We start from the raw sequence: 26,038 nt of genomic DNA, 5'->3' as shown, positions 1-26,038 counted from the left end.
GGGTTCCATTTTACTAAAATGCTGACTTATAAGGCAGCACTTTAAGGCAAATTTGCCCTCCTGAGTTTGTGATGACAAAGTGTATCTAGTAAGTCATATTTAACACAAATATTGAGTGCATCTTTGTTTCATTCGTGTTTGTTCAGTCATTGTTAAATGTTTGTTTGTGTTCATTTATGCTTTTTGGATTTTTATATTTAATGCTTGCTAGTAGGTGCAATTATTTTAGATGTTTGTTTAAGTAATGGCAGTTAATATTGATTAATTAGTTATAGTTTCAAGAGCATTTCGGTGTGTTTGGGTATTGCTCTATGTGAGATTTCCGATAAATACTTAGGTGGTATTTATTGAGTGATGTGAGTTTTTTTCTGGTGTTTTGGCAGATGGGGGAAAACAACAGTCCACTTTTAATGACCACTGTGGCCATGCCGGTGTTCAGCACCAAGAACCAAACGGTGAGAACTGTGGAGAATCTGCCTCAGTACTACTCAGCTCTGGTCCTGCAGTGCCACAGGGTACACAGGGTATGCTGGCATTTCTTCCTCCTCTCTATAATCACCACAGAGTTCAGTCCAAAGAAACCAGGTGAGGTGAGTTAACTGCAGGCGAGGTGAATCAACTGGTTTAATTTATCAATAAAGGACTGAGTAACAAAAAAGACCAAGAAGACCCTGCAGCCCTGCAGGACCAAGGTTGAATAGCCCTGATCTACCTGTTTATCCACAAGCTTTCTTAAAGGCCATCCAATCAAAGCAAATCATTTCGATCATGTGGAGTAAAGACAGTGTGTCTGTGAGGTGAAGAGTGAAGATGATGTGATTAAGACTATGTATCTATGAGGTGGGATAGAGTGTGTGTTGTGGAGTAAAGAGCATGTTTACCGTATATGAGGTGGAATAAAGAGTGTGCATCTGCAGTGTGGAGTGAAGAGTATGTATCTGTGAGGTGGAGTAAAGACTGGGTCCCTGTAAAGATGAGTAAAGAGTGTGATTATGTGGGAAGTGGTGGAGTTGAACTGATATATTTGTGATGTAGAGTAAAGTATATCTATTTGCGTTTGATGTGTTTTCGCTTCCGTCTCTCATAAGAAAAATCAGGGTATTCTTCTTGGTGTAGTCGGCACTGATATACCTGTCCAGGAGCTTTTGAAGATCATGCCAAAACACAAGGTGCAGTGTCATATTATGATATTACATTTTCTACGCTAACATGTTGTGAAATGTGTGTTGTAATTTCTGCGACCTTTTGTAATACCATTAGATATACAGTATTTTATTTTATGTTATTTAATTGAATATTGATGAATTAATGCCTGGATGTGATTTATGCATCTCTGATCTCAATATGGCTGATTGATCCGTGTTGATATTTCTATGTGATCGCAGCTTGGTATTCATGGGTACGCCTTTTCCATCACCAACAATGGCTACATACTGACGCACCCAGACCTGCGGCCACTGGTAACACACTGACGCACCCTTAATGATATAGCATCGTTGAATTGATACTCTACCCTCTGTTACACCATGAAGTTACACTATCACTCATCTGAAAGTACCATGGAATTACAATAACACTATAGACTTAATGACACCATCAGGTTACTGGAAACATTTTATATGTGACGTCACAAGAGTATCATGTATGTATTAATAGTATGGTGGATGATTATGATGTTTATGGTGATGATGGCAGTGGTGATGGTGAGAGTTACAATGATGATGATGATGAGGATGAGGGTAATGCTGGTGATGGTTATAGTGATGATGATGCTCATAATAATAATGATGATGAAGATGATCATAATGATTGTGATTCAGGGAGATGTTGGGTCTGGTGATTATGGTAAATAAACGATGATAGTAATTATGATAATGATGAAGATGTTGTTTCTAATTATTGTGGTAATGATGTTCAGTGATTATGAGGATGACAGTGCTCTTTTTTTGCAGTACCAGCAGGGTGGTAAAAGGAAGAAGCCAAACTACAGCAGTGTGGATCTGTCTGAGGTGGAGTGGGAAGACAGAGACCATGTAGTATGTTTACCGTGCTCTACCTCTGAATTAGTATAATGCTGCTGCACGTTATAGTTAATGCATTCATCAGCTGGGGTTTCCACTGAGTCACTCCTCTTACACTGTACACAGTGAAGACAACAGGGGTCAGGGATAATAGCAACAACTTTATTGGGGGTGTCTTTCTTTCCCCTTCTCCACATGCACTTAACAGCCTCTTTTTCTTCATCTCTCTCTCTTCCATCATCCAAGCTGTCTCCCCGGAACTTTATTAAGAGGCAAATAGTGAGCTAACTGCCACTCCAATGTTAGATAGCAGCCTAACCTAACTAGATTTCCCATGTATTTAAGATGCAGCCCATTAATGTGACTGTGTGTGTTTGTGTGTGTGCGCGCATGCACATTTTCTAGTTGCGCAATGCCATGGTGAACAGGAAGACCGGAACATTCTCCATGGAGGTGAAGAAGACTGTGGATAAAGGGGTAAGGGTCATTAAGATTCTTTTAATCTGTGGTCATATTCATATTGGGATCCTGCTGACCTGTGAACAGCAGCCGAAAGCATGGTGTCCCTGAGAGGGATAATGAAACTAAGCCTGGACATCGTGTCTAATATGAACCAACAAGCAAAATGGCTGCTGATTAGAATGTTTTCTGTTTTCCCTCCTTTCACACAATATTTATAACACAGACCAAAATTTGTTTCTGTGCTCTGCAAGTGATGGCTTTTCAATCTGCCAAAAAAAGGATATGGTTAAATGCAAAAGTATTGGGTCAGTTGAGTCAAATTGGTTGTTTTTCCTCTGTACGAATCAAATTTGTATTTCAATTCAAACAATAACAATGAGGCAAAATTCACAAGGTCTGTACTCATTTCAGGTATTTTTTTTTTTTTTTAGACATTGAATTATATTGCAACTATTTAATTCAATGAGCCAGGTGCCTCTATTGAATGCCAGCATAAATATTGGGACAAATGACTGTCAGCTGTTTTAAATTTCACAGGTTTACCATATTACTATTATAAATGGAAAGCTGTGAATGTCAGGAGATCATATCCTTTGGAAGCGTTTGTAGAATCTGCTTTATAAGCAAAAAGATAGAGGACAAGAAATCTGCAAATGAGGGCCAGAATACTTGAATATGACAATCATGAAAGCTTTGAGGATATAAGAAAAGAAAATATCAATTTGAGCTATTGAGCAGAATGTTTGTGTATTCCAAAGACTTAGGAATCACCAGCAATCAGGCCATTTGTGAAAGACATCAGAAAGTGATGACAGGATGATTATAAGAGCTGTGAACAAAATCCTAAATTGTCAGCTGGAGTGATTGCTAATGATCTCCATGCATTGGGATGACACTGTGCAGAAGACTGAGAGGGGAAAATTAGAGGCTACACTCCCAGATGTAAGCCTCTCATCAACACCAAGAATAGAAAGGCAAGATTGGAATTTGCAAATAAATAAATAAATACAAAGTGAACCTAATGAGTTTTGGAAACAAGTTTTATGGCCAGATGAGATGAAATCTTTAATAGAGTGATGGACAGGTGAAAGTGGGGAGAGACAGGAACTGCACCGGACCCTCAGCATACTACATTATCTGCCAAGCATGTTGGAGTCAGAGTGATGGCTTGGGCCTGTATGGCTGCATCAGGAACCGGTTAAATTGGCTTTACTGGTGATGTAACCAGTGATTGCAGCAACAGAATGACAGCAGAAGTGACAGAAACTATTGTCCATCAATATTCAGACAAATAGGACAAAAATCATTGGACATACAGTAAACTTAGTCAAGCAGCTTTTCAGGAGAAAAGGTGGAAGTGTTTGATGTGGTCTGGTCAGTCACCAGATTCACCAGATTTGAACCCCATTGAACATGCTTTTCACTTGCTTAAAAGGACACAGAAGCTCAAAGCCCCAGCAAACACACAGCAACTGAAAGAGGCAGTGGTAAAAGCTTGGTAGAGCATCTCAAAGGATCACATCATGAACCTAGTGATGTCCATGAGTCTCGAAGTCTCAAATGTGAGGGGTATGCAACAAAATATTGACCTCGCAATTAATTAAATTTGTCAAAATTTACTTTGTTGCAATATTTATGTTGACTTGAAATAGAGGGACGACTCATTGAATGCTATTGCATTTAACTGCATTTTAATTTGGCATTTAACTGTAGGTGATATCCTGGCTGAAACAACAATGTCCACACTTGGACACTATATATTCTATTGTGCAGCTGGACATTGTGTCAAATGTCTAATGTCTGAAAATGTATATTATTTTAATGACGTTTAATTGAATTAAAATGTGTGATCATATATAAATGGTATATGCAAAGGCTTCTAATACTATAATTGTGCGAATTCTCTGTTTAAATCAGGAGTGTGTTCTTCAGGGTTAGATTGTGTGTTTCTCAGTTTAGAGATGTTGTCTGAGTTTCTCAGCTTTATAGATTTTTTGTTTATCTCTTGCAGAAGCGTGTCCTCTCCATGCATATTGACTACTACTATACTGACATCAGAGGAACCCCATTCAGGTAGTGTCATCTCAAAGGTTACACTTTCTACGAAGCAAACGCATATTATGCCTTATGATGCACTTACAATGCAGAATGTAAGCACTTGAAACAACACGTATGCAATTATAACAGCCTTTATAATGTTATATAAATCATTGCTATAACAAACTATCAGACCAAAGGGTATAACATATTATACACCTACTTGTTAGCAAACTGTATGCTTAAATGCAGCTATAAGGCATTATATGTGTCTCCTTTATAGAAAGTGTTCCCAATAAAGCTTATACTGAGTGCAGTCTGCAATAGATGATCAAACAGTGTGTAAGAGAGGTTTACATGTAGTGTGACTAAGCTATATGTGTGCAATGCGTAAGAAGTATGAGAGAGAAGCTTGTAAGAGGTGTGTGTGTGTGTTTGTGGGTTTGTGGGTTTATGGGTTTGTGTGTGTGAGGTGGGTGGCAGTGTAGTGCAATGGGTGAGGAGCTGGTCTTGTAACCTAAAGGTCACAGTTTCAATTCCAAAATAGGACACTGCTTTTGTACCCTTGAGCAAAGTACTTAACCTGCACTGCTTCAGTAATATCCAGCTGTATAAATGAATGCAATGTAAACGCTATGTTAAAAACTTGTGTAAGTCGTTCTGGATAAGCGCAAGGTAATGTGTAACCCTTCTGTGTTTGTCTGTTCAGTCTGGGCGTGGCTCTGTCCAGGGGACATGGGAAATACTTCTTCAAAGGAAACGTGTCTATAGAGGCAGGTAGGGCTGTTCCCCATGCCTGGAGCCTGTTTTTTTATCTGAGTGGTGAGACCTTATGTATGACCAACAGGTAAAATATGTAAAAATGAATAAAACAGCAATGTTGGTCAGTCAGTGGAGGTTAGTGGTGAGAGTAAATGCTATGTGTGGTGATGCAGATGGCTCTTTCCACTTGGTGATTCAGGTTCTGATGTGATTTTGTGCTGCAGGGCTCCATGACCTGGAACACCCAGATGTGGCCCTGGCAGATGAATGGTGAACATTAAACTGCATTACACTTTGTTCATATTACATGTGTGTGTGTGTGTGTGTGTGTGTGTGTGTGTGTGTATGTGAGTGCAGTTATGACAATCAGAATTAGCATGCAACCGTACTAACTGACTTCCTCTCTCTCTCTCTCTCTCTAAAGGATCTATTGCAACACTGAAGAACACCATGAGCACAAATATCTGTCCCAAAAACAGGCCATCAAACTGTACCTGACAGGACGCAAGCCACACCTCAAGTGTGAGTCACCTGAGCCAGAATCTGGGGCCTTAACCAGACAACAGCTACATTTCAGTTCATTTAATTAACCCCTTCCTCTAATAGGATGCCATCATTTATTTCTGTAGATTTCTACATTAGCCCCCTAACCAAAAGCATACATGTCCCAGTCATTGTTCAGTACTCATTATCAGTTTAATAGGTATATACTGTATATTGTTGCTGGCATGGTGATTTGGGTCATGCCTGATTCTGTTCAGGGTACCTCTGCTCTGCATCAAATCCTGAACAACCAAACATCTTCCTCTCCCTACAATCAGAGCATATGAATAAAAATATGCAATCTTGTAAAACATAGTGATGAAGGGGGCTGCTGATGGTATCATGTGGTTGGATGCTGTGTGGATTTTGGGGTGTAAAGAGTGTGGATGTTTTGCTGTCCCACTGCAGGTGACAAAGAGCTCATCCAGGAGGTTCTGTTTGACGCTGTGGTAACAGCTCCACTGGAGGCATACTGGACCCGGCTGGCATTAAACAAGTCTGAGTATGTCTGTAATCACAGTGTAATCAGTCTCACTCCTCATTCTGTCTGTTATCACAGTGTAATCAGTCTCACTCCTCATTCTGTCTCATCACAGTTTGAATGGTCTCACTCCTCATTCTGTCTGTAATCACAGCATACTCAGTCTCACTCCTCATTCTGTCTGTAATCACAGCGTACTCAGTCTCACTCCTCATTCTGTCTGTAATCCCAGTGTAATCAGTCTCACTCCTCATTCTGTCTGTAATCACAGTGTGAATACACCCACTCCTTGGTGTCTGTTACATTTGTGAAATATGTATTGTTTCACGCATTTGGCAGGGTGCAGGTGAACTGTAATAGCTCACACAAAGCAGAGTTCTATGTTATTTAAGCAGTGTGTGGTTTCATGATTATTCCAAAATGAAGTCCTGATTACAAATCACACTTGAACAAGTGTAGTCGCTAACAATGGAATTCAATCAATCCCTTATTTACTTCATTGTAGAATAAGTGGATAATAATGCAGTTTAAACATGCATCCATTTTTATTGGAAGGAATCCAGATAAGGGGGTGGAGATTGCTTTCTTGGGCACGAGGACCGGGCTCTCCAGAACCAATATGTTTGTGGTCCGAGAGCAGCTGAACAATCAGTAAGTATGATACACTCACATTGACATCATAGTGTTAGAGCGCTTTTGCATTCCCACCCTGGGATCTTTAGCATAAATTAGATTTCATAATCTCAAAACAAAGATTCCAAAATAATACAACCCAATAATAACAACAAAATATTAGTTCTGGTTTTAGCAATCGCCTGTTTATTTAGGGACATTGCTGTTATTGCTATAGAAACACCTTAGTATGAAGCTGCTGAAATGGCTATGTGTGCTTTTTATAGATTTGTTGACAGATCTCAAATGTGGCTCATTGTCTACTTGAGTACTGAGTTTATTTGCCACGGATTTGTTGGATGGAGCGTGTCCAGGAGAAGGCTACAGTTTGAAAACCACTGCTTTCAGGGTTCTAGCACTCTCATTCTGCCAGAAAACAAATGGTGATCAGAATCCTGATTGCATATGTGACAGCGCTCCATGTAAAATAATCTCATACCCAGTACAGATGCGATTCGGGTGTGTAGATGTTATTCAGGTGTGATTCTGTGTGTAAGTGTGTCTCAGGTGTGGTTCAGGTGTGTAGGTGTTATGCAGGTTTGATTCAGGTGTGTACTGTAGGTGTATCTCAGGTGTATCTCTTGTCTGTTTACAGGGACTTTCTCACGGCTGATGATAAGGAAGGGGTGTTCAATGCTGACCACTTCCCTCTCTGGTACAAGAGAGCAGCAGAGCAGGTTCCTGGGACCTTTGTCTACTCCCTCCCCTTCAGCTCAGGTAATGCTCAGCTTCATCACCTCCAACACACACTCACCTTACCTCAGTCTGCATCTCAGTCTGTATTTCAGTCACATCTCAGTCTGTATCTGTCACTCATTCCCCTGTCCATCAGTCATGAGTTTCTTTAAATTGCATAAACTACCTACGGAGGCCAGGTGCACTCGGAGAGAGCACTCAGTGTCCTCCTTTCATAATCGCTTTTTCAAGATGAACTTAAGCTGTGATTTTCAAATGAAACTGGTTTTCAAATATAATAACATTGGGTTGTATTTTCTGTTTCTAACAGGGATCGATAATAAAAGTGTGGTATTAGCCAGCACAGCTATCCAGCTCCTGGATGACAGGAAGTCCCCTATCGTGGCTGGTGAGTCATGCAAGCCGGACGGTTCGACCGCTCTCCAGTTTGCTCAGACACATTTACACAGCTTTTACATCCTAAGTTCCTAACCCAGTGCTTTCAAAACTTTCTAAATCCACCACCCACTAACCAAGCATATACCTTTTCTGTGCCCCACTGCTTATTAACGTGTTGCCTGACCTATGTCTAAATATAGCGTTCATATTTTTGTTTACTGCAGAATACTGTCTTAACGGGAATGTCACTGTTTCTCATGCACTGTGTAACGACCTGTAATGTAGTCTGATGTAACGTAATGTAATGCTGGCTATTCTGAGTGTCTGATTATATGTTTCTCTGATCCAGCGGTGGGGATCCAGATGAAGCTGGAATTCTTCCAGAGAAAGTTTTGGACAGCGAGCCGCCAGGTGAGGAGGAGTAAATGGAAGAGCTGTGGGGGTGGCGATGGGGCAGACAGGTGTCATTTAAAGCCTTGCCCCCACCCCCCATGCTCTTGTGTATACCTCCCTGTGTGTGTGTGTGTGAAAGCGAGAGCGAGAGAGAGAGAGAGAGAGAGAGAGAGAGAGAGAGAGAGAGAGAGAGAGATAGTGATAGAATGTGTCTGTGAGGACACTGTGTCAAAGCTGGCTTGTTGACTGACCTGTTTGTTTCAGTGCGCTGCTCTTGATGGGAAGTGTGGACTCAGCTGTGATAGTGAGGCAAGTACTGGAAATGAACACCTGGTTTTAATTCCTGTTTGTCCTATACTGTTGTGTATGTATTTCCTGTTTGTCCGGTATGGTTGTGTATGTACTTCCTGTTTGTTCCATACAGTTGTGTACTGTATGTATGTTCTGTTACTGTGAAAGTCATCCCCTCTCACTGATAATTCCTCTTTCCAAAGAACATCAACTGTTACCTCATTGACAATAATGGATTCATCCTGGTTGCCAAGGATTCATCTCAGGTAACACATCACCTATTGTTGACTGTGTGGGTCCATATGCTGTAGGGTCATATTGAGCCTCAGCGCTCTTTCATTCTCTCTCTCTCTCTCTCTCTCTCTCTCTCTGTCTGTCTCAGACGGGGATATTTTTTGGGGAGGTAGAAGGGGCTGTAATGAACAAGCTGCTTCTCATGGGGTCATTTAAGAGGTGAGTAGTTGCAATGAAAATTTCTGAGTGATCATGCGGGATCAAGCCTACCATGGTGAAAAGCACAGCTGAGGACTTTTAATAAAAGTGTTATGATGTGCATTTTGTTTGAATCATGGTAGTGGTGTGTTTTTTTTTTTTTTTGGATAACGGTTGTATTGATGTATGTTTTAATTGGCTTGAAGTGATAATGAAATGTGCTTTGATTGAATTAAGTGTTGATGGTATATTTTTGAGAGGGATGGGGCTTGGTGGTTTATGGGTTGGGCTTGTTTCAGAGGGGCAGGGCTTGGTGGTGTAGGGGTTGGGCTTATCTCAGAGGGGCAGGGCTTAGTGGTGTAGGGGTTGGGCTTATCTCAGAGGGGTGGGGCTTGGTGGTGTAGGGGCTTGGTAAAGGCTGATTGTGTCTCTCCCCAGGGTGACTCTGTATGATTACCAGGCCTCCTGCATTGTGTTTGTGGAGCGCAGTAGTAGCCCTCAAAGCTTATTAGATGTAAGTGTTTAAAAGTCTGAGTATCAACTTATTACTAACATTATAACTGTTATTATAGAAGTACATCTGATAAACTGTTCCCTTTTCATTTGAGACATTATTTCTTTTTATCATACATTTCTCTGTTATTCTGTTTGCGTATCTAATTATTGTTTTCCACTCTACTAGTGCATGTCACTTTACCTCATTTCCCAATCACAAAACGCCCATCCACATAATTCTAAAGATGTGTTGTGATAACTGTATCGGCTATTTTACTTTTGAATACAACCAGTGGTACATACTTCTGGTACTCATTTCCTGAGCCATAATGTTGCAGCAGATACTTATCTCATTCTCTGCAGTGGTATTCACAGAGATTTGAATTGTGTTCTTCCTCTGCAGCCTTACCTGGCTGCCATTGCTGCCGTTAAATGGCTCATCTCTGAACTCCTCATGTAAGGACAAGTTCAGCCTCCAGCATCTGCCTTTTGCTAGGAGTTTTCTCTTCCTGTGCAGGGATGATGTTACTACGGGCTGTCCAGCAACATTACTGTTCTAGCATTTTAGTGTGCTGTTGCAATAAGTAGTTAGCATGTTATCATATTAATATGTTTGTGTTTTTGCATGTAAATAAACAAGCTTTTTGTTTAAGTTTTCTTGTGAGTTAATGTAATGTGTGTGTGTGGTTGTGTTTTTACATTTAGTGGCTGCTGCATTAGCGGGTTAGCTTGTGTGAGCTTATTGCCTGTGAGCCTTGGAGATGAAGTCATAGTCCAGACTAGTTTCAAAATGGATGTATTTGAAACACTTTAGGACAAGTCTCTCTTCTATTTCTGAAGGATACTTTGTGATAGGCCTTTTTCTTTCTTTTTATGTTCTTCAGATTTATGCTGGAGTTCAACCTGTACAGCTGGTGGCACTCAGACGTCACAGCCAAAGGTCAGTTTTCTGCTTCCTGTCACCTGAGGGTACTGATATACTGTCACCATCTTTTTTGTCTGGGTGGAGAGGAGACAGGATGTGAAAAGCACAACAGAAGCTGTGGTTACCTCGGCTGGAGAAAATTCTGAATAAATCTACACCTTCTATATTTGACTACAAGCACAATGCAGTCTATAAACTGGATGGTTTCACTTTTGTGCCTAAATTTGCTTATGTTGTGAATGTTGGGTTAAATATGTACTGAAGTCGGCGGCCCACTCTCAACCCATTTATAAGTATATGTTATACATGTGTGTTAAATGTCTGTTTATATGCAGCTCAGAGGTTAAAGGGGAAGACAATGCTGGTTCCTTGTGACACAGAGTACCCAGCCTTTGTCTCCGAGCGCACAATTAAGGAAACCACCGGCAACATCGACTGTGACGGATGTGTCAGGTACCCGACTGGTTGTCAAACTACATTTCATTTACTCTTAAGGAACATAAGGAACTTAAAGCAACATCGAGACTCCATAAGTTGTACTTGTGTATGTTACCTGGCTGGAACTATTTCCTGTGAAAAGATAAAGCATTACATTCATGACTAAAAATGAATCTGTAAGGTATTCATATTCATGGGACCATTGCTGTGCTAGCGCTGTTAGAAGACCGCACAAATAAAGCATTAAGCTATTATTGTGTTTTAGATGCTTCCTCAAGCTATGTTCAAACAAATGAAATAGTCAGATAAGTTGCTGTAAGCCACTATATAAGGCTATTTGATGTTACTCACTAGGTGGAGTCACAAAGCTTCAATAAAAATTTCAATAACTGAAGCCCCTGGTTTGTAGTCAGGAACTGTTGCATCCCCAGGTGGAAAAATGATGCCTACAGGGCCATGCCATATTTTTTACATTGACTGTGCAAAAATATGTTGAACAGAAGCATCAGACATGTGAGAACAGATAATATGACCTTTGACCTTTACCTGTGTTCCTGCAGATCATTTGTGATCCAACAGATTCCCAGCAGCAACCTCTTCATGGTGGTCGTGGACAACAAGTGTGACTGTAGTTCCGCCCCTCCTGTTACCATGGAACCCATAGAACTCATGTATATCCTGCTCAGAGTCACAATTACAGACACTGCAGTCTGCTTCACTTAACCTTGAAGTGGTTCACATACATGGACCACACAAGAGTCTTTGAATATGCATGTAGCATTATATTGGCAGTTGTGAGAGTATCTTTTCAACCGATTCAAATGCAGGGTGGATATTTCGTGGTCTTTTACTCTTGTTGCTTTGGACAATTTCATTTAAAATGATAAATAAGCTGGCCATTCATTCATTAAAATGCTTTCTCCCTCTGTTGACTTCAGAGTGCTGGAGGTCATAAGCAGAGCAAAGCCAAGTACTTATTTAAAATAATTTACCCATTTATATTCTGGTAATTTTTAAAAAGCTTCATTCTGAATGTTAGTGATTAAATTCTATTTTCACTGTTTGTTTCTATTAAACATCAATAATCTGCAGTACTTTTTCTGTCATCAGAAGGGTTAAAGTATTTCAGTGAATAAGATCCAGGTCTGGTTTTGAGCGATGTTGAGAATTTCAGGGTGTCTGTTTTCATGGGTGACACAGAAATCACAAACAAACTCTTACTTGTTCACGATTCAGGAAGTTCATTTTGTTCGTAAAAGAGCTTTGACAGGATGGGTGTCAGGGGAATTTCCTTCATACACCAGCCAAGTTTCTTTAACTGCAGTGAACACAACGAGTCTCTGAAATGTGAGCGCCTGAAGTTGCAGAAGGACAGGAAACGGCCAGACTCCTGCCATCCCTTTCACGCAGAGGTACGAAAACACCTGCTCCTACTGCTCTTCTGTATGTGTGTGCACGTGCGCGTGCGTGTGTGTATGTGTGCACGTGTGCGTGCGTGCGTGTGCGTGTGTGCTCGTGCGTGTGTGTATGTGTGTGCATGTGTGTGCATGCGTGTGTGCGTGTGCATGGGCGTGTGTTTGTTTGTGCATGCACGTGAATTTGCATATGTATGTGTATTTATCCCTTTCTTCTCAGGACTGTATAGGCAGGACTGTATACAGTGTGGTGAACCAATACAATAAATTGTAAAACCAAAAAATCTTTTCTATAAACGTAATTCTCCAAATACATGATGTGCATAGGACTATGTTCAGGGCTGTGTTTAAGTCTGTCATGTTGAGCCAGTGTTGTGTTGTGTGACACAGGAGAATGCTATGGAGTGCGGAGGAGCACTAGGCCTCAACCCCCAGCCCCTGGTGACCCTGCTGGCCCTGCTCTGTGCTCTGCTCGCCAGGTGACCAGGGCTCACCTTGCTTGGATGCCACACAGGCCTAATAAATGGCCCTCCCGCCTCTCACTTCGTCCACACACTGGACCAGCAGCTGGAATCATGCTATGTTTGTGAGCATGTGTCTGCAAGCAAAAAAAAAAACCCCACATATTTTTACAAATAGTCATAATTATCATTTGTAAATGGTAGAGTTCCGGACAGGGAGGCCCCAGCTTACAGGCCTGGGTGACTTTTGCTTTGAGCTGCAAATCAATGCTGTTTTTGAAGGTCTTAAAGGCCTGATGATATGCAGAGCAGAGTGGTGTAGGTAGGCTAGCTTTTTGCCCTTGCAGCATCATTCAATGGATGCATGAGAGAAAATATATATATTCAATGTAAAACTTCAACTTTAATTTCCACCTGTAGAAAATTTGCATTTCATTAAAACTGGAAATACATTCAGTAGTGATGTAATTCTCTAAGAATGTTCCTACTGTACAGTGACTCTACAGCTTAATGTTTGGAGAGCTGGGAACTGGCTAAATAAAAGCAGATTTTTTTTCTATCATCCAAGTTGAGCTGTTGTGTGTCCCGCTGATGAAGGCCTCCCGCTCTTGGTGATGTGGAGCTGCTGACCATAGAGAGCACTGGCATGGCCAAGGGCCTTGGGACTTTGTGAAGCCCCTGTACACTGAGAACAAGTCCCACCCAACAGCCTCTTTTCATTTTTGACTGATGGTAGTTCTTTAGCCATAGGTGAACTATTAAACGGATCCCAGAAGTAATTTCATTGTTCATTAATCTGAACGTTTATTCTACAAAAATTATATTTATAAAATCTGTGCAATTACATTTAAAGTTGTCCCCAGTGTATGGTTTGGCTTTGATAAGGAAAATAAATGAATTGTTTATGAACAATGTAAAACTAGTCAACAACCTGAAAATATTAAAGGGCTAGTTCACTATCTGAAATGTTTAATTACTTCTGTTTGTGTATTTCATTGGCCCAGGTTTTGTGTGCGATAAAAAAATATTTTAGAACCTGAGAAAGGTTTGAGTGCCGGTTGCAATGGCTGGTATTAGGGTTTTCAGGTTTTGGGGCAAAGCACCTTGTACAGGAATGTTGTTTCCAGAGGCAGAACATATAAACCGATTCCTTTTATGGAATTTATTCACAATATACACATAAACAGTTTTTATATTGTGCCAGTAGGCCTTCTTTCCTTCTCAGTTTACAAGCAGCACAAGCTCTTCTTCACTGCAATGACTAGTGCAGTAATATTGATAGAGGAATGCTCAACCAGTTTCTTTGAACACAGGTTGTATGGCCTCAGGAAACAGTTCCTATTGGAAAATAAGACTGAACATAATGTTTAAGAATGATAGGGTTAATAAACACACACATAACCTCTGGAACCGTAATGTCTCTGTACAGCTATCCCTCAATAATGATCCTTTAGACAGAGAGTCTGGGCTGTGCTAAAGCTGGATATGGAGTTGTTGCGATAGATTTACTGATTTAATTATTGTAGCTCAGTGTTGTGTAATGGATGCTGCGTACATTATCTATACACTTCTGATCACTATTCTTCATTTTCACTGTAATATCACAGTACTAACCTGACATGCGTTGGTACTCAACTCCTTATTAAACAAGAGTACCCATTACGTTTTTCACAGAAATAAGTTGTTGATGCAGCAATTGTCCACAAATCAAAACCTACAAAATCAAACAAACCAAAAGATTTTTAGTATAATAAATATTAATCTGTCAAAAAAATGGAGGATGATTTGTCAAGCTGAAATTGCACTTTGAGAAAGAATAAAGATATTGGACAGAAAAGCACACCCTGTCCCTCTTCAGAAAGAAAATCCTTTATTGAGACAAGCTGGCCGGCACTCGGTGGTCCCCACACAGATCAAGCAGTACAGGAGCAGTGCTGGGGAAACCAAACATTACGGCACACTGATAACACGTCACTCTCATGTCATGCTGGACATGTGGAACCTGTACGACCAAATTCGACATCACGGGTCAGAACATGCTACTCGCACACGGTGAGACACTCAAACAGCACTTCCCACAGTCAAACCACAGACAGGCTTTACCAGGCCTAAAACCTGTTTCCAGTTGGGTCACACTGCGGCCATGAAGACATCATACACATTACACATTTTATATTTTTATATATCATTACTGTACAGCATAAAACATACACAACATACAAACCATAAAATCCAAAATGGAAGGACTTTATCTGTGTAAATAATACAAAGAAAAACGAGACTTTGTAAAAAATAAAATAAAGGCATAACAGAACACAGAATTCTATTTCCCCCATTTTTTGTGTTTTTTTTTGTCACAGTGTTCATTTAACCCCAGAGGTCTGCAGGTTTTTTTTTTTTTTACTTCTATTTTTTTTAAAAAGGATATCTACATGAAAAGAAACATAAAATATTTCATTTTTCAGTTGTTTATGGCTGCCTTTGTGAGCCCCTGTGACAGAATCAGTCCTCTCTTGTGCTTAGAGATGGAGATTCAGGCAGGACGACCCTCAGGATTGGCACATTAGAGACACACAGAGAAACGGGCTACAATAGGCTGTTTCAGCACACCCCGTAAGACTACCCTATTCAAGTATCAGAAGAACCAATAAGGACCCAGAAGGTAAAACCAGTGCATCTGGATCCTTAAGTCAGTGCCTGCAATTATAATCATTACTGACTTGCTTTGTGTGCACACACTTAAGAACCATAATGATAACTACAAACCTCACAAACACACAGAATCACACAGATAACTATAAACCACACAAATACACTACGCCATGATAACTATAATCCACATAAACACACTAAAGCGACAATGGTAGCTATAAACCATACAGTCACACTGAACCATACTGATAACTATAAACCCCACAAACACGCCGAGAACCATGATGGTAAATAAGACCGCAACCACACCTGAGAACGTTGAGTAAATGTTTAGTCAACATTTATTTAATTCTCCACACTGTAAATCAATTATTTTTTCTGTTCAAGTTCTCTCATTCTTGTTATAAGGTGATTTTAATTATCACCATTGCGCTGTGACCTGCCTATCTCATCTGACCTGGACTGACGGTGATGTTTTTTTCTGCTTACAGCGTTAGTTGTGGTTGTAATTCTCAGAGTATTGCTGTGGATGTCAAGTTGAGACGTGAGTCTCCTGTAGAGGCACTGAGGCACAGAGACACAGTCCTCCCCCTCTTCCCGCCACTCAAACCTGTGATAATGCAGGACATACACACACACACACACACACACACACACACACACATATGCACACACACAATCAGTCATAGAGGTGTGGGGGGAAGGCAGGGGTTAGCTGCAACAGTCTGAAATCCTGTTTCCTGTGAGTAGAGACACACATTTCCTACTCTAAAACATCCAATCACCACAGTCGGCACAAACACCACCACTGCATGAGACTCTTAGACAATGACAACAAGGAGAAAAGTGCGACCAATGCCTCTGTAACCTGCACAATTACAGTATTATTCTAATAACAACTTTCCTTTTCAAATGTGTGACTGTGGTCAGTTGTGCTGTGTGAGCTGACAAGTTATTTTTTTTAAATGATAATTGCCAATGGGCCAGGCCCAGGAGAAAGCAGTCATTCTGACATGATTTGGGCACGTAATAATTTTCATCAATTACATACTATATGCCAAATATTCTCAATTACAGTCAGAGTTGCATATGTCCAATACTGTCATTTTAAACATGCTCAGTATTGTCACCTTATTGTATGTGTTGGCAGACTGTTATCCTAATGGGTTTGTGCATAGCAGCAGAACTTTGAGACAGGTTGAGATCACACATCACAGACTGGCCAATCACATGACAGATAAAGTCACAACTGAAGCTTGACTGAGGATTATTAACTGAACAACCAGGTGTTCACAACTCTTAGACTTCTCTGCGGGGGATTGTCTTCTGATCAACTCACTTTTTTTCCATTTCATTTTTCGTCATGCCCATTATAAGAAAAACATATATTCTATTAAATTTTTCTTCTGTACATTTGTTTACCACATTTATACAAACACAGTACAGTATTTAGATATTGTATTTTTTATTCTTTTTTTGCTAGGCACCTGCCATTTTGTTCTGAGGGGTTTAATGAGTCACTGGCACTGAGACTCTTTCTAAGAGAGACACAAAGAAGCAGTCTGCAGTCACGGCCCATTCAGATAAGAAGAAAGAATGAAAGAGAGAAAGGGAGAGAGAGCCTTCAGAAATGACCTCTGACTGGGAATGCTGTGTGAGCAGAGACGGCGTGTGAAGAGGAACGCCATGCATTCAGGAATGCTGTGTGATGAGACATGTGCGCGATGAGGAATCCCATGCAATGCGGAATGCCACATGACCAGGTACACTGTTCACTGAGAAACGGCATGTGTGTGAGTAGGTATGCTGTTTGTTTGATGATGTAGGTAGCTGCGCGAGCAGGCCTGCCGTGTGATGAAGGATTATGTGCTAGTAGAGGTGTTGTGCAAGCAGGCACCACTGCCTCGGCAGCTAAGATTGTTCGATCACTGAATTTCACTCCATTACTCAGCACCATTAGGGAGAGGACACAAAACAGACAGCACAGTTCTGATTGGTCATCTGAAAAATAAACCCTGTCTATTGGTGCATGTTCTGAGCAATAACAGTGGGGTCAGGTCATGGAAACTTATCCCATCCAGGACACTGAGCTGTTGTATTGACTGTTCATTTAAAATCTCAGGACTGGCCATTGCTGCAATGTGTGCATAGATTGGATCCAAGCAGCTTCTGATGGCAGACAGCCAGACGAGGTTATGGGGCAGAGCAAGGGGCATCTTTGTGCCCCCAGCTCCATTAAGGCAGGCCACACCCATCCTCTGAGATTGAGCTCCACGCTGAACCAGGAAACATTTACAGCACCAGTGTGAGGCAGTGATCCCCTTCTCCCATACCACAGAGAAGAGGTATAGAGCTGCACAGCACCCTCACACACACCTGAGACACCTGACACACCTGAAACACCAGCCCTTAGGGCAGTACACACAAAACAACCCCCGATTGTCACAAATAATATAACAGAGTAAAGTAAAGGGCTGCGGAGTCAATAGGGGGCGGTGTGCGGCCGGGACTGAACCTCTGTCTCTCTTTCTCTCTCTCTGTATCCGTCCCCCACTCTCTCCCTCATTTGCTCTCTTCTGGCTTCAGTCTCAGTCAAGATGAGGTCAATCCAGGTTAATATCACATCACTCTTAAGGTATATTTAGTCAGGTGGTAATCTCTGTTGATGTTTTTTTATACTGGAAGGGCTTTACACTGCAAGTGCATCTCATTGGAATGACATCTCACTGGTTGGGTGATTCGCTGGAAGGGTGTCATTGTGGAAGATCATCTCTCTGGATTGGCATCTCACTGGAAAGGTGTATCACTGGAGGGTATCTCAACAGAAAGGCATCTCACTGGATGAGCACAGCACATCAATGGCATTTGACTGGAAGGGTGTTATTGTGGAAGGGCATCTCACTGGATGTACATCTAAAGGGAAGGGCATATTACTGGAAGGGTGTCTCTCTGGAAGAGCGTGTCACAGCAAGAGCATTTCACTGGAATGGTGTCACTGTGGAAGGGCGTCTCACTGAATCTGTATCTCACTGAAATGGCAAATTACTGGAAGGGTATCTCACTGGAAAAGCATCTCATTGGAAGGGCATATCACTGAAAGGGCATCTCACTGGAAGGGCATATCACCACAAGGGCATTTCACTAGAAGGGTGTCATTATGGAAGGACGCCTCACTGGATAGTGATTGCACTGGGAGGATGTCTCACTGGAAGGGAATATCACTGGAAAGGCGTTTTACTGGATGGGCGTCTGTACCATGGAGGCCATAGGGAGGAGTGGGACAGCCAAGGTCTCGTTCACCTGCAGAGACACTACCATTCACAGAACAAAAACACCTAGATCAACCAGTGTTCACACACACAGAGGCCAAACACACTATCACTTACTGAGAGTACAGGGGTCTGTATTAGTTAATGGTAATCATTATTATTCTGTTACAATTATAGGATGTTGACCTGGTCTTACCGGCTGAGTCCATTCATCTCCTCCCTCTGGCCTCCAACTCGCACACACCCTCCTCCTCCTCAGAGCTCAGTATAGATGAAGAGTGAAATATGATAGGTGATGGTCTCAGCTTGGGTCCAGAGTGATGTTTCTCCAACAGTGACTGGATCATCTGAGAGAAGATACACACATATGGCCATCAGCCATCATCTACCAGCATCACCCCTGACCTCCAGATCCTTATAGAAATGGAATATACTGCAATATATTGAAATTTATCAAAATCAGAATTTTTTTTTGCAACACATCACAATATACTGGTCTGATAATAAAATATATTTTTTAAAGTAACTTTTAAGTCAACTCAAAATATTTACAATATGTTGCAGCATATCATTTTCATAAGGTGAGACAGACAGGACAGAAATCATTTCAGATGAAAGAGAAGAACAGAAAGAGACCAGAGATCTCACCGCTCAGAACAACACTGGAACTTTGGTTCTGATGGAAACTGTTATGCCCAAATGCCCTCCTCGTCATCCTATTGGTCAAACGTTTGAAACAGCAAGGTGTCAGCATGAAGGTAAGAGAAGAGAGAGGGTTAGGAAATGAACCCCACTGTCATGCCCTAGAGTCTGGGTTTGCAACAGGGGGTCCGCAGACCCCTGGAGGTTCTTGAAGGTACAGTAGGGGGTCCCTGGCTGAGCTCAATATGCAATGACTACATATATTTAGGAAAATATTTCAGAATATAAAACGCCTTTTAAACTTCTGATAGAGGTGCCTTTGAGTCTGGGTGGGAGGCCCTGGATCAGAAAAATGCGGAAAAACCCCTGATCTACATCGCCAAACTGCCACCGGCTCACAGCACTGTAATTTACTTTGTGTTGCTTAATGACTTGGGTATCTTACTAATAGCCTACTTCATATAGTAGTACCACAACAGGCAAATAATCTTTCTTCAGAATATTCTATAATTAAATTAATTTTCATCATTCAATTATAAATTTTAAAAATACTATTGGATTTGATCGATGACGTGTTGATTGATGACGTGTTTTCACCTGCTGTGTGCTCTGGCTAGCTAATTGTTCAAATGTTTTTTTAAAAATGTAATGGTAGCTAACATGCACAGGAAGTAGGCCTACTATTTGCAAGCGGTAAAACAAGAACCAAGAGAATATGGAAAGTTTAGTACATCTGGTCCCCTAACTGCTACTCCTCCTTATACTTCAAGACAACCGTCACGGCATTGAAAATACGAGTGTTGCTGCTAGCTGGCGCAGAATATCGTTTATTCACCGTTTGGATTATTATTTTGTTCAATGGGTCATTGTGGAATTAACATCAAATTACAGCAATTAGAAATATCTACTGAGCAGAGACGACAGCTTGGTGAGTGAAACTTCCGTAATTCGTCTTTATTTCTTTCAAATTTGCTATACTGGGAAGGTTAGATTAAAAATTAACAGCTTGGTCGGGATAAATGGTAGACCGGAGGCAGAAGGAAGGTGCACCGTGCTCCCGCAACAGTTTTTGCTCTCACTATGGCATACCGTGTTAACAGGAAGACTGCACATTTTTAAGACGAATAGAATGAATGTTTTAAAATGTGACGCGTACATTTTTGTCTTATTAAAATTTGACGTGTTGAAGTCATTAAGATGCATGGAAAGCCAAGTTTAGTTTAGGTTAAGGGGCGCGTCACAGACATACGAGGGGAGGGGGGCAGTGTGCTGTGCTGTGTGCTGTGCTGCCCGTGCTGAGACATTATTCCGCTCCGAACAGCGAACTACAGTGAATGCATGTTCACCAGCTATAACTTAAAATCTTTGTTTATTTTGAACAACCTACAGTACATAGCTATATAATGATACTGTATTACGGCTGATGTATAATAAATAGCAGGTGCATGTATAATGATACTGTAGAGCAGTACTTTGATACTTTTTTTTTTTTACAAATGTTTTTGCACACACATTTCTGTTATTTTTATACGACTACTACCGCTACTATTGCTATTACTACCGCTACTATTACTACCATTTTACTTAGTAATAGTAATGTGCTCTTAAACTAACCACTTGAGCCATCAGAAAGAACAGTTTCTTCTGGAAATCAATGTCTAGTTGAAAATTATCATTCATTCAGTAAATGGAAAATGTTTCAGCTACCATAACTACACGGACATGCATGGGGATAAGAAAAAAATGCCAAATGTATTTTTTCTGTTGCACGTGCAAAGGAGGGCAAAATGAAGAATCATTTTCACAGTTGCCGTATGTGTGTTTTTAGATCTACTGATGTCAACAACGACATGGGTACATTCATATGCATATTTTGAGAACCAGTGAGTTTTGGTTTAGTATATACATTAAAATGCTGATTAAAAAGACTGCTTCACATGTGAAACTGGGGAATAAGTACATATTTGACATTCATATAAATTTCCCATGCAATCTAAAGCACTGACCTGATCAGGGGAGGGCCAGTGGCTGGAACGAGGGGCCCCACGGGAAGGGCCACGGTGGTGGGGTGGGGGTGGGGGTGTTGAGGTTGGTGGTGTTGAGGAGGTGGGTGGTGTTGAGGTGGTCCATGGTGTTGGGGTGGGGGTGCTGAGGAGGTTGGTGGTGCTGAGGTGGGTGGGGGTGTTGGGGTTGGTGGTGTTGAGGTGGTTGATGGTGTTGCGGAGGTGGGTGATGTTGTGGGGGTGGGGGTGTTGGGTTTGAGGGTGTAGAGGTGGTTGATGGTGTTGTAGAGGTGGGTGGTGCTGTGGGGGGTGGGGGTGTTGGGATTGAGGGTGTTGAGGGGGTGGGTGGTGCTGTGAGGGGTGGGGATGTTGGGGTTGGTGGTGTTGAGGAGGTGGGTGGTGCTGCGGCGGTTGGGGGTGTTGTGGGGTGTGGGGGTGTTGCGGCTGGGGGAGTTGAGCAGGGTGTGGGGGTTGGGGGTGGGAGGGGTATGGATATGGTGGTTGGGGGTGTTGAGGATGCTGTGGATGCGGTTGCTGAGGTATTGAGTGTTGAGGGTGGGGGTGTTGGGGATGTTGGGGGTGCTGAGGCTGGGAATGTTGAGGGTGGGGGTGTTGAGGGTGGAGATGTTGGCTGTGCGGTGGCTGCGGATGAAGGGAATGTTCATGGTCATCATCATAGTTGTCAGCAATTAGCTTCATCCGGCTCTGTGTCTGTGGGAGAAATGTGACGTTTAAATTCCTTTATATGTAAAAATATAAAACTTATTTCTACAGCTGAGAAATGTTTGAGATGAGAATGTTCTGGCATGCCTCTTACTCGCTGTTTGAACTGAAAGTGTTTTGGAAAAGCACTTGCTTACTGTTTGAGCTAAGAATGTTCTGAAAGAGCCCTTACCTGCTGTTTGAGCTGGTGCATCAGTCTGTCTTTCTCCCTCTTCAGGACCAGCACCTCCTCTTGTGTTTTCTTCCTGTTGGAAGCAGACAGCTCCAGCAGGGCAATGTTGGCATCCTTCTCACTGATGGCAGCCAGTAGGGCCTGCTGCCTGTGGGAGAGGTGGAGATACACACGTTCAGCAGGGGGCAGGGCATGTTAGCATTGCAAGAGCTGGACGACGCAGCCCAAGCACACAGAAGAGCTCGAATGACATGCAGTATACTGTAGCACAGCTGTGGACTTTCTCAGGGAAATCCTCCAAAGTAGATACATTTTTATTCTATACTAGTAATCTTTTTTATAACTTGTTGATAATTTAAAAGTCAAAGATTATTTACTTCCCTAACTGCGCTATGGTTTTCATGTGTAACAACATTATTGTTACACAAAGCTAACCTTGTTAATTTTGGCAATGCACTGTTTTAAACTACATTGGGGTTGGGTTGGACATCAAAACTCAGAAAGCCATTGCTGCTTGGGTAGGGTCATGTAGACTAATGTTTCATTTCATGTAGGATTCGGTTTCTTGCTCAAATTTTGTCTGAACTGCACTCCAATCGAGTTCCATGTGAGGGTCACGTGATTGAACTCAGTGGTTTCCTGTTTCCTATGACGGACATACTAAACCCATTCAGAGCAGGGACTCACTTCATCTCCAGGATCTCTTCCAGCTGTTTCCGCCGCTCCTGCCGCAGGTTGGTCAGGTGACCATCCCGCTCAGCCAGGGACTGCTGGGTGGAGGAGAGACGTTGCTTGGTGGCCTCCAGCTCCTGCCTGGTTTTCTCCAGAGTGGTCATTAGCTCCTCCAGCTGGGGGCGTCAAAAGCACACACTTAAACCCTAACTGACATATTTAATGGGCTTGCTTTGGCATATTTATTGGCATATTTATTATCTGTACTTTCTGGCCAATTTTTCTAGCTCTAACTAGTCCTACAGTTTTTACACTACATTCAAACTTTTTACACCAAAATGACCAACTAGTTCCAGACATTGTTGCTTGTATTCAGATTTTGGAAATATTCAAAACTTTTGAAGTATTAAAGTTTTTGTGTGCAGTTTTTGTGGTCACTCCATAGAGGGTCACTCATGGACATTTAGTGGGACGTTTAGTAGGACACAATGCGCAAGTGGTCACTCACTCACTCATGGACAAATAGTAGGACGCACTTCCAACGGCACGAGATTATTAAGCACAGCTTTATCGCCTAACGTTCCTTTAGCTAACCCTAACATGTTAGCGCTTCGCCTACTTTAGTTAACCTAGTTAGCACGTATGGATACTATCCTGCACGCATGAGTAGGAGCAAATGACACACAGCTACAATCACCGATACAGATGTATGGACACACGGATGCTACAACCACCTATACAGATGTATGGACACACGGAGGATAACAAATAGGCTAATGTTACAGAGGTGAGGACGTGCCATAGCTAGCTAGCTATATAGTTAGCCAAGTTTTACTCATGACACTTTTAGGATATGACTAATCTCTGGAACATAATCTCTACTTGCTGATCCCCGGCTGTATATGTAACGCTACGGTGCGCCCTGGGTCTGGACAGTTTCGTGCTTCTTCAGATGCGCCCTTATTGAAATGCATTGAGGCTTGAGGACAGTGCCAGTTGGAATTTGAAGCAAGTCCACACAATTCGTTCAGGAATTTTAACCTTTCTAGTTTGGTTTGGTGTCTTATAATGCGTTTGTGGTTTTAACCCACTCAGACTGCCTTTTAACTCTAACACTGGCAGGCTGTGCTATTTCTAGTGCTCACATATATGAATATGGGGCAGACAAGATTATGCAAGGCTTTTAGATGGACTTACTAACTTTTGTTTCCTTTGCAAAGTATTTGTTTTCATTCTGTTCTTCATATCTGAAAGCAGTGCAGCATTTTTAGTAGTACCCAAACGTATATTACTCCGTTTAAGCCACCCTCTCTTAAAAGTACACTCTGAAGCCATGAAGTTACCACACCGTGAGTTACCACTAGAGTGTGACAATTGTGCCTTGATGGCAAAAGTAGGGCCCTGAAACCCTAGCAAACCTACGTACACTTGAACCCTAACACACATGCACAGACACTTAAACCCTAATACACGCTTGTACTCACACACACACACACACACACACAGGCAGTCAAACCCTAACACACCTTGTGCTGGGAGCTGTCTGTCAGGTTGTCCTTGCGACCCTCCTGGGAGCCGCTCTTCTTGTCCCCCTGCAGGCCGAGTTTGAGGTTTGGGCCCTTCTTGTTCTGGTCCTTACCCTGTCTGCACACACACAGGAAACAGGCATGTGCAACTGTCAGCCTGCTGTAGCTTATGTACTCAGGAGGCCTGTTGCATGGAGCACATTGGGAGCTGTGTGTTTTTGTGTCACAGGGCTTTATGATCGCAACCTTTATTACGTAAGATCATATAAGGAACAGCCTCTACTACCTGGTGAGATTTTGTAAGGAATAGTTTCTAATGTTTGGAAAGATTTTGTAAGGAACAGCCTCTACTACTTGGTGAGATTTTGTAAGGAATAGTTTCTAATGTTTGGAAAGATTTTGTAAGGAACAGCCTCTACTACCTGGTGAGATTTTGTAAGGAACAGCTTCTAATGTTTGGTGAGATTTTGTAAGGAATAACTTCTAATGCGTGGTAAGATTATATAGGAAAACAGCCTCTAATGTCTGATTAGTGTGCACCTTCCAGATAGAGGTTGCCTCACTGAGTGCTGACAAATATAGTTGTGTATACCAAATTGGGGAGAAACGAGGGGGGGGGGGGGCATAACCAGTGCTGATGCGTGAATGCAGAGTGATCAGCCATTATGAATAAGGAATGATCAGCTATAGGAATGTAAATGAGGAATGATCAGCTGTAACAAGTGAATTAAGAATGATCAGTTGTAATGAGTGATCAGCTATAAAATGCGAATGGGGAGTACTCATCTGTAATGAGTGAATGGAGAGTGATCAGCTCTAATGCGTGAATGGCTAGTGGTCAGCCATAATTAGTTATTGGGGAGTGATCAATCATAGTGAGTAAATAATGAACAAATTAGTAATTGAGGCATGATCAGCTCCAATGAGTAAAAGGGAGTGGTCAGATCTAATAATTAAAAGGGGAGTGGTCAGCTCTTATGAGTGAAAGGGGATTGGTCAGCTCTGAGTGAAAGGGGATTGGTCAGCTCTTATGAGTGAAAGGGGATTGGTCAGCTCTTATGAGTGAAAGGGGAGTGGTCAGCTCTAATGAGTGAAAGGGGATTGGTCAGCTCTTATGAGTGAAAGGAGAGTGGTCAGCTCTAATGAGTGAAAGGAGAGTGGTCAGCTCTTATGAGTGAAAGGAGAGTGGTCAGCTCTGAGTGAGTGAAAGGGGATTGGTCAGCTCTTATGAGTGAAAGGGGAGTGGTCAGCTCTAATGAGTGAAAGAGAGTGGTCAGTCTGAGAGTGAAGGATGTCAGCTCTTATGAGTGAAAGGGAGTGGTCAGCTCTAATGAGTGAAAGGATTGGTCAGCTCTGAGTGAGTGAAAGGGGAGTGGTCAGCTCTTATGAGTGAAAGGGGAGTGGTCAGCTCTAATGAGTGAAAGGGGAGTGGTCAGCTCTTATGAGTGAAAGGGGAGTGGTCAGCTCTTATGAGTGA

The 26,038-nt window shown here is 41.9% G+C and overlaps 3 protein-coding genes across 18 annotated transcripts in view; 2 read left to right on the top strand and 1 right to left on the bottom strand.

Moving 5' to 3' along the window:
• LOC135238567 (voltage-dependent calcium channel subunit alpha-2/delta-3-like) overlaps nucleotides 1–13,875 on the top strand; it is a 53,330-nt gene extending 39,455 nt beyond the window's left edge. For 6 of the 7 annotated variants that reach the window (XM_064306610.1, XM_064306607.1, XM_064306608.1 and 3 more), the window contains 24 exons: nucleotides 384–455; nucleotides 1,089–1,169; nucleotides 1,386–1,460; nucleotides 1,953–2,036; nucleotides 2,427–2,498; nucleotides 4,495–4,556; nucleotides 5,230–5,297; nucleotides 5,507–5,552; nucleotides 5,707–5,804; nucleotides 6,234–6,327; nucleotides 6,862–6,957; nucleotides 7,574–7,695; nucleotides 7,985–8,062; nucleotides 8,402–8,463; nucleotides 8,710–8,754; nucleotides 8,940–9,002; nucleotides 9,119–9,189; nucleotides 9,607–9,682; nucleotides 10,067–10,119; nucleotides 10,548–10,603; nucleotides 10,924–11,041; nucleotides 11,587–11,697; nucleotides 12,351–12,438; nucleotides 12,832–13,875. In XM_064306610.1, the coding sequence (XP_064162680.1) occupies nucleotides 384–455; nucleotides 1,089–1,169; nucleotides 1,386–1,460; nucleotides 1,953–2,036; nucleotides 2,427–2,498; nucleotides 4,495–4,556; nucleotides 5,230–5,297; nucleotides 5,507–5,552; nucleotides 5,707–5,804; nucleotides 6,234–6,327; nucleotides 6,862–6,957; nucleotides 7,574–7,695; nucleotides 7,985–8,062; nucleotides 8,402–8,463; nucleotides 8,710–8,754; nucleotides 8,940–9,002; nucleotides 9,119–9,189; nucleotides 9,607–9,682; nucleotides 10,067–10,119; nucleotides 10,548–10,603; nucleotides 10,924–11,041; nucleotides 11,587–11,697; nucleotides 12,351–12,438; nucleotides 12,832–12,924 (1,884 nt within the window). In that variant the 3' untranslated portion in view covers nucleotides 12,925–13,875. Of the gene's footprint in view, nucleotides 1–383; nucleotides 456–1,088; nucleotides 1,170–1,385; nucleotides 1,461–1,952; nucleotides 2,037–2,426; nucleotides 2,499–4,494; nucleotides 4,557–5,229; nucleotides 5,298–5,506; nucleotides 5,553–5,706; nucleotides 5,805–6,233; nucleotides 6,328–6,861; nucleotides 6,958–7,573; nucleotides 7,696–7,984; nucleotides 8,063–8,401; nucleotides 8,464–8,709; nucleotides 8,755–8,939; nucleotides 9,003–9,118; nucleotides 9,190–9,606; nucleotides 9,683–10,066; nucleotides 10,120–10,547; nucleotides 10,604–10,923; nucleotides 11,042–11,586; nucleotides 11,701–12,350; nucleotides 12,439–12,831 lie in introns of all 7 variants that reach the window. The other variant, XM_064306603.1, reaches the window with a different exon arrangement.
• An 880-nt stretch (nucleotides 13,876–14,755) lies between these two features.
• LOC135238565 (ERC protein 2-like) overlaps nucleotides 14,756–26,038 on the bottom strand; it is a 37,275-nt gene continuing 25,992 nt past the window's right edge. For 7 of the 8 annotated variants that reach the window (XM_064306597.1, XM_064306595.1, XM_064306598.1 and 4 more), the window contains 6 exons: nucleotides 24,562–24,679; nucleotides 23,051–23,211; nucleotides 22,364–22,511; nucleotides 21,472–22,179; nucleotides 19,020–19,170; nucleotides 14,756–18,865 (listed from right to left, as the gene is read on the bottom strand). In XM_064306597.1, the coding sequence (XP_064162667.1) occupies nucleotides 19,033–19,170; nucleotides 21,472–22,179; nucleotides 22,364–22,511; nucleotides 23,051–23,211; nucleotides 24,562–24,679 (1,273 nt within the window). In that variant the 3' untranslated portion in view covers nucleotides 14,756–18,865; nucleotides 19,020–19,032. Of the gene's footprint in view, nucleotides 18,866–19,019; nucleotides 19,171–19,471; nucleotides 19,540–21,471; nucleotides 22,180–22,363; nucleotides 22,512–23,050; nucleotides 23,212–24,561; nucleotides 24,680–26,038 lie in introns of those variants that run through there. The other variant, XM_064306600.1, reaches the window with a different exon arrangement.
• Nucleotides 20,100–26,038, top strand: part of LOC135238568 (caspase recruitment domain-containing protein 19-like) — a 43,132-nt gene continuing 37,193 nt past the window's right edge. Inside the window, exon 1 of one of the 3 annotated variants that reach the window (XM_064306611.1) lies at nucleotides 20,100–20,393. In XM_064306611.1, coding sequence (XP_064162681.1) covers nucleotides 20,324–20,393 — 70 coding nt within the window. In that variant the 5' untranslated portion in view covers nucleotides 20,100–20,323. The remainder of the gene's footprint in view (nucleotides 20,394–26,038) is intronic. The other 2 variants (XM_064306612.1, XM_064306613.1) reach the window with 2 other exon arrangements.

Source organism: Anguilla rostrata, chromosome 13 (assembly GCF_018555375.3).
Source record: "Anguilla rostrata isolate EN2019 chromosome 13, ASM1855537v3, whole genome shotgun sequence".
NCBI lineage: Eukaryota > Metazoa > Chordata > Actinopteri > Anguilliformes > Anguillidae > Anguilla > Anguilla rostrata.
The sequence above is the reverse complement of the archived record's forward strand: the minus strand, read 5'-3'. Positions and strand labels throughout refer to the sequence as shown.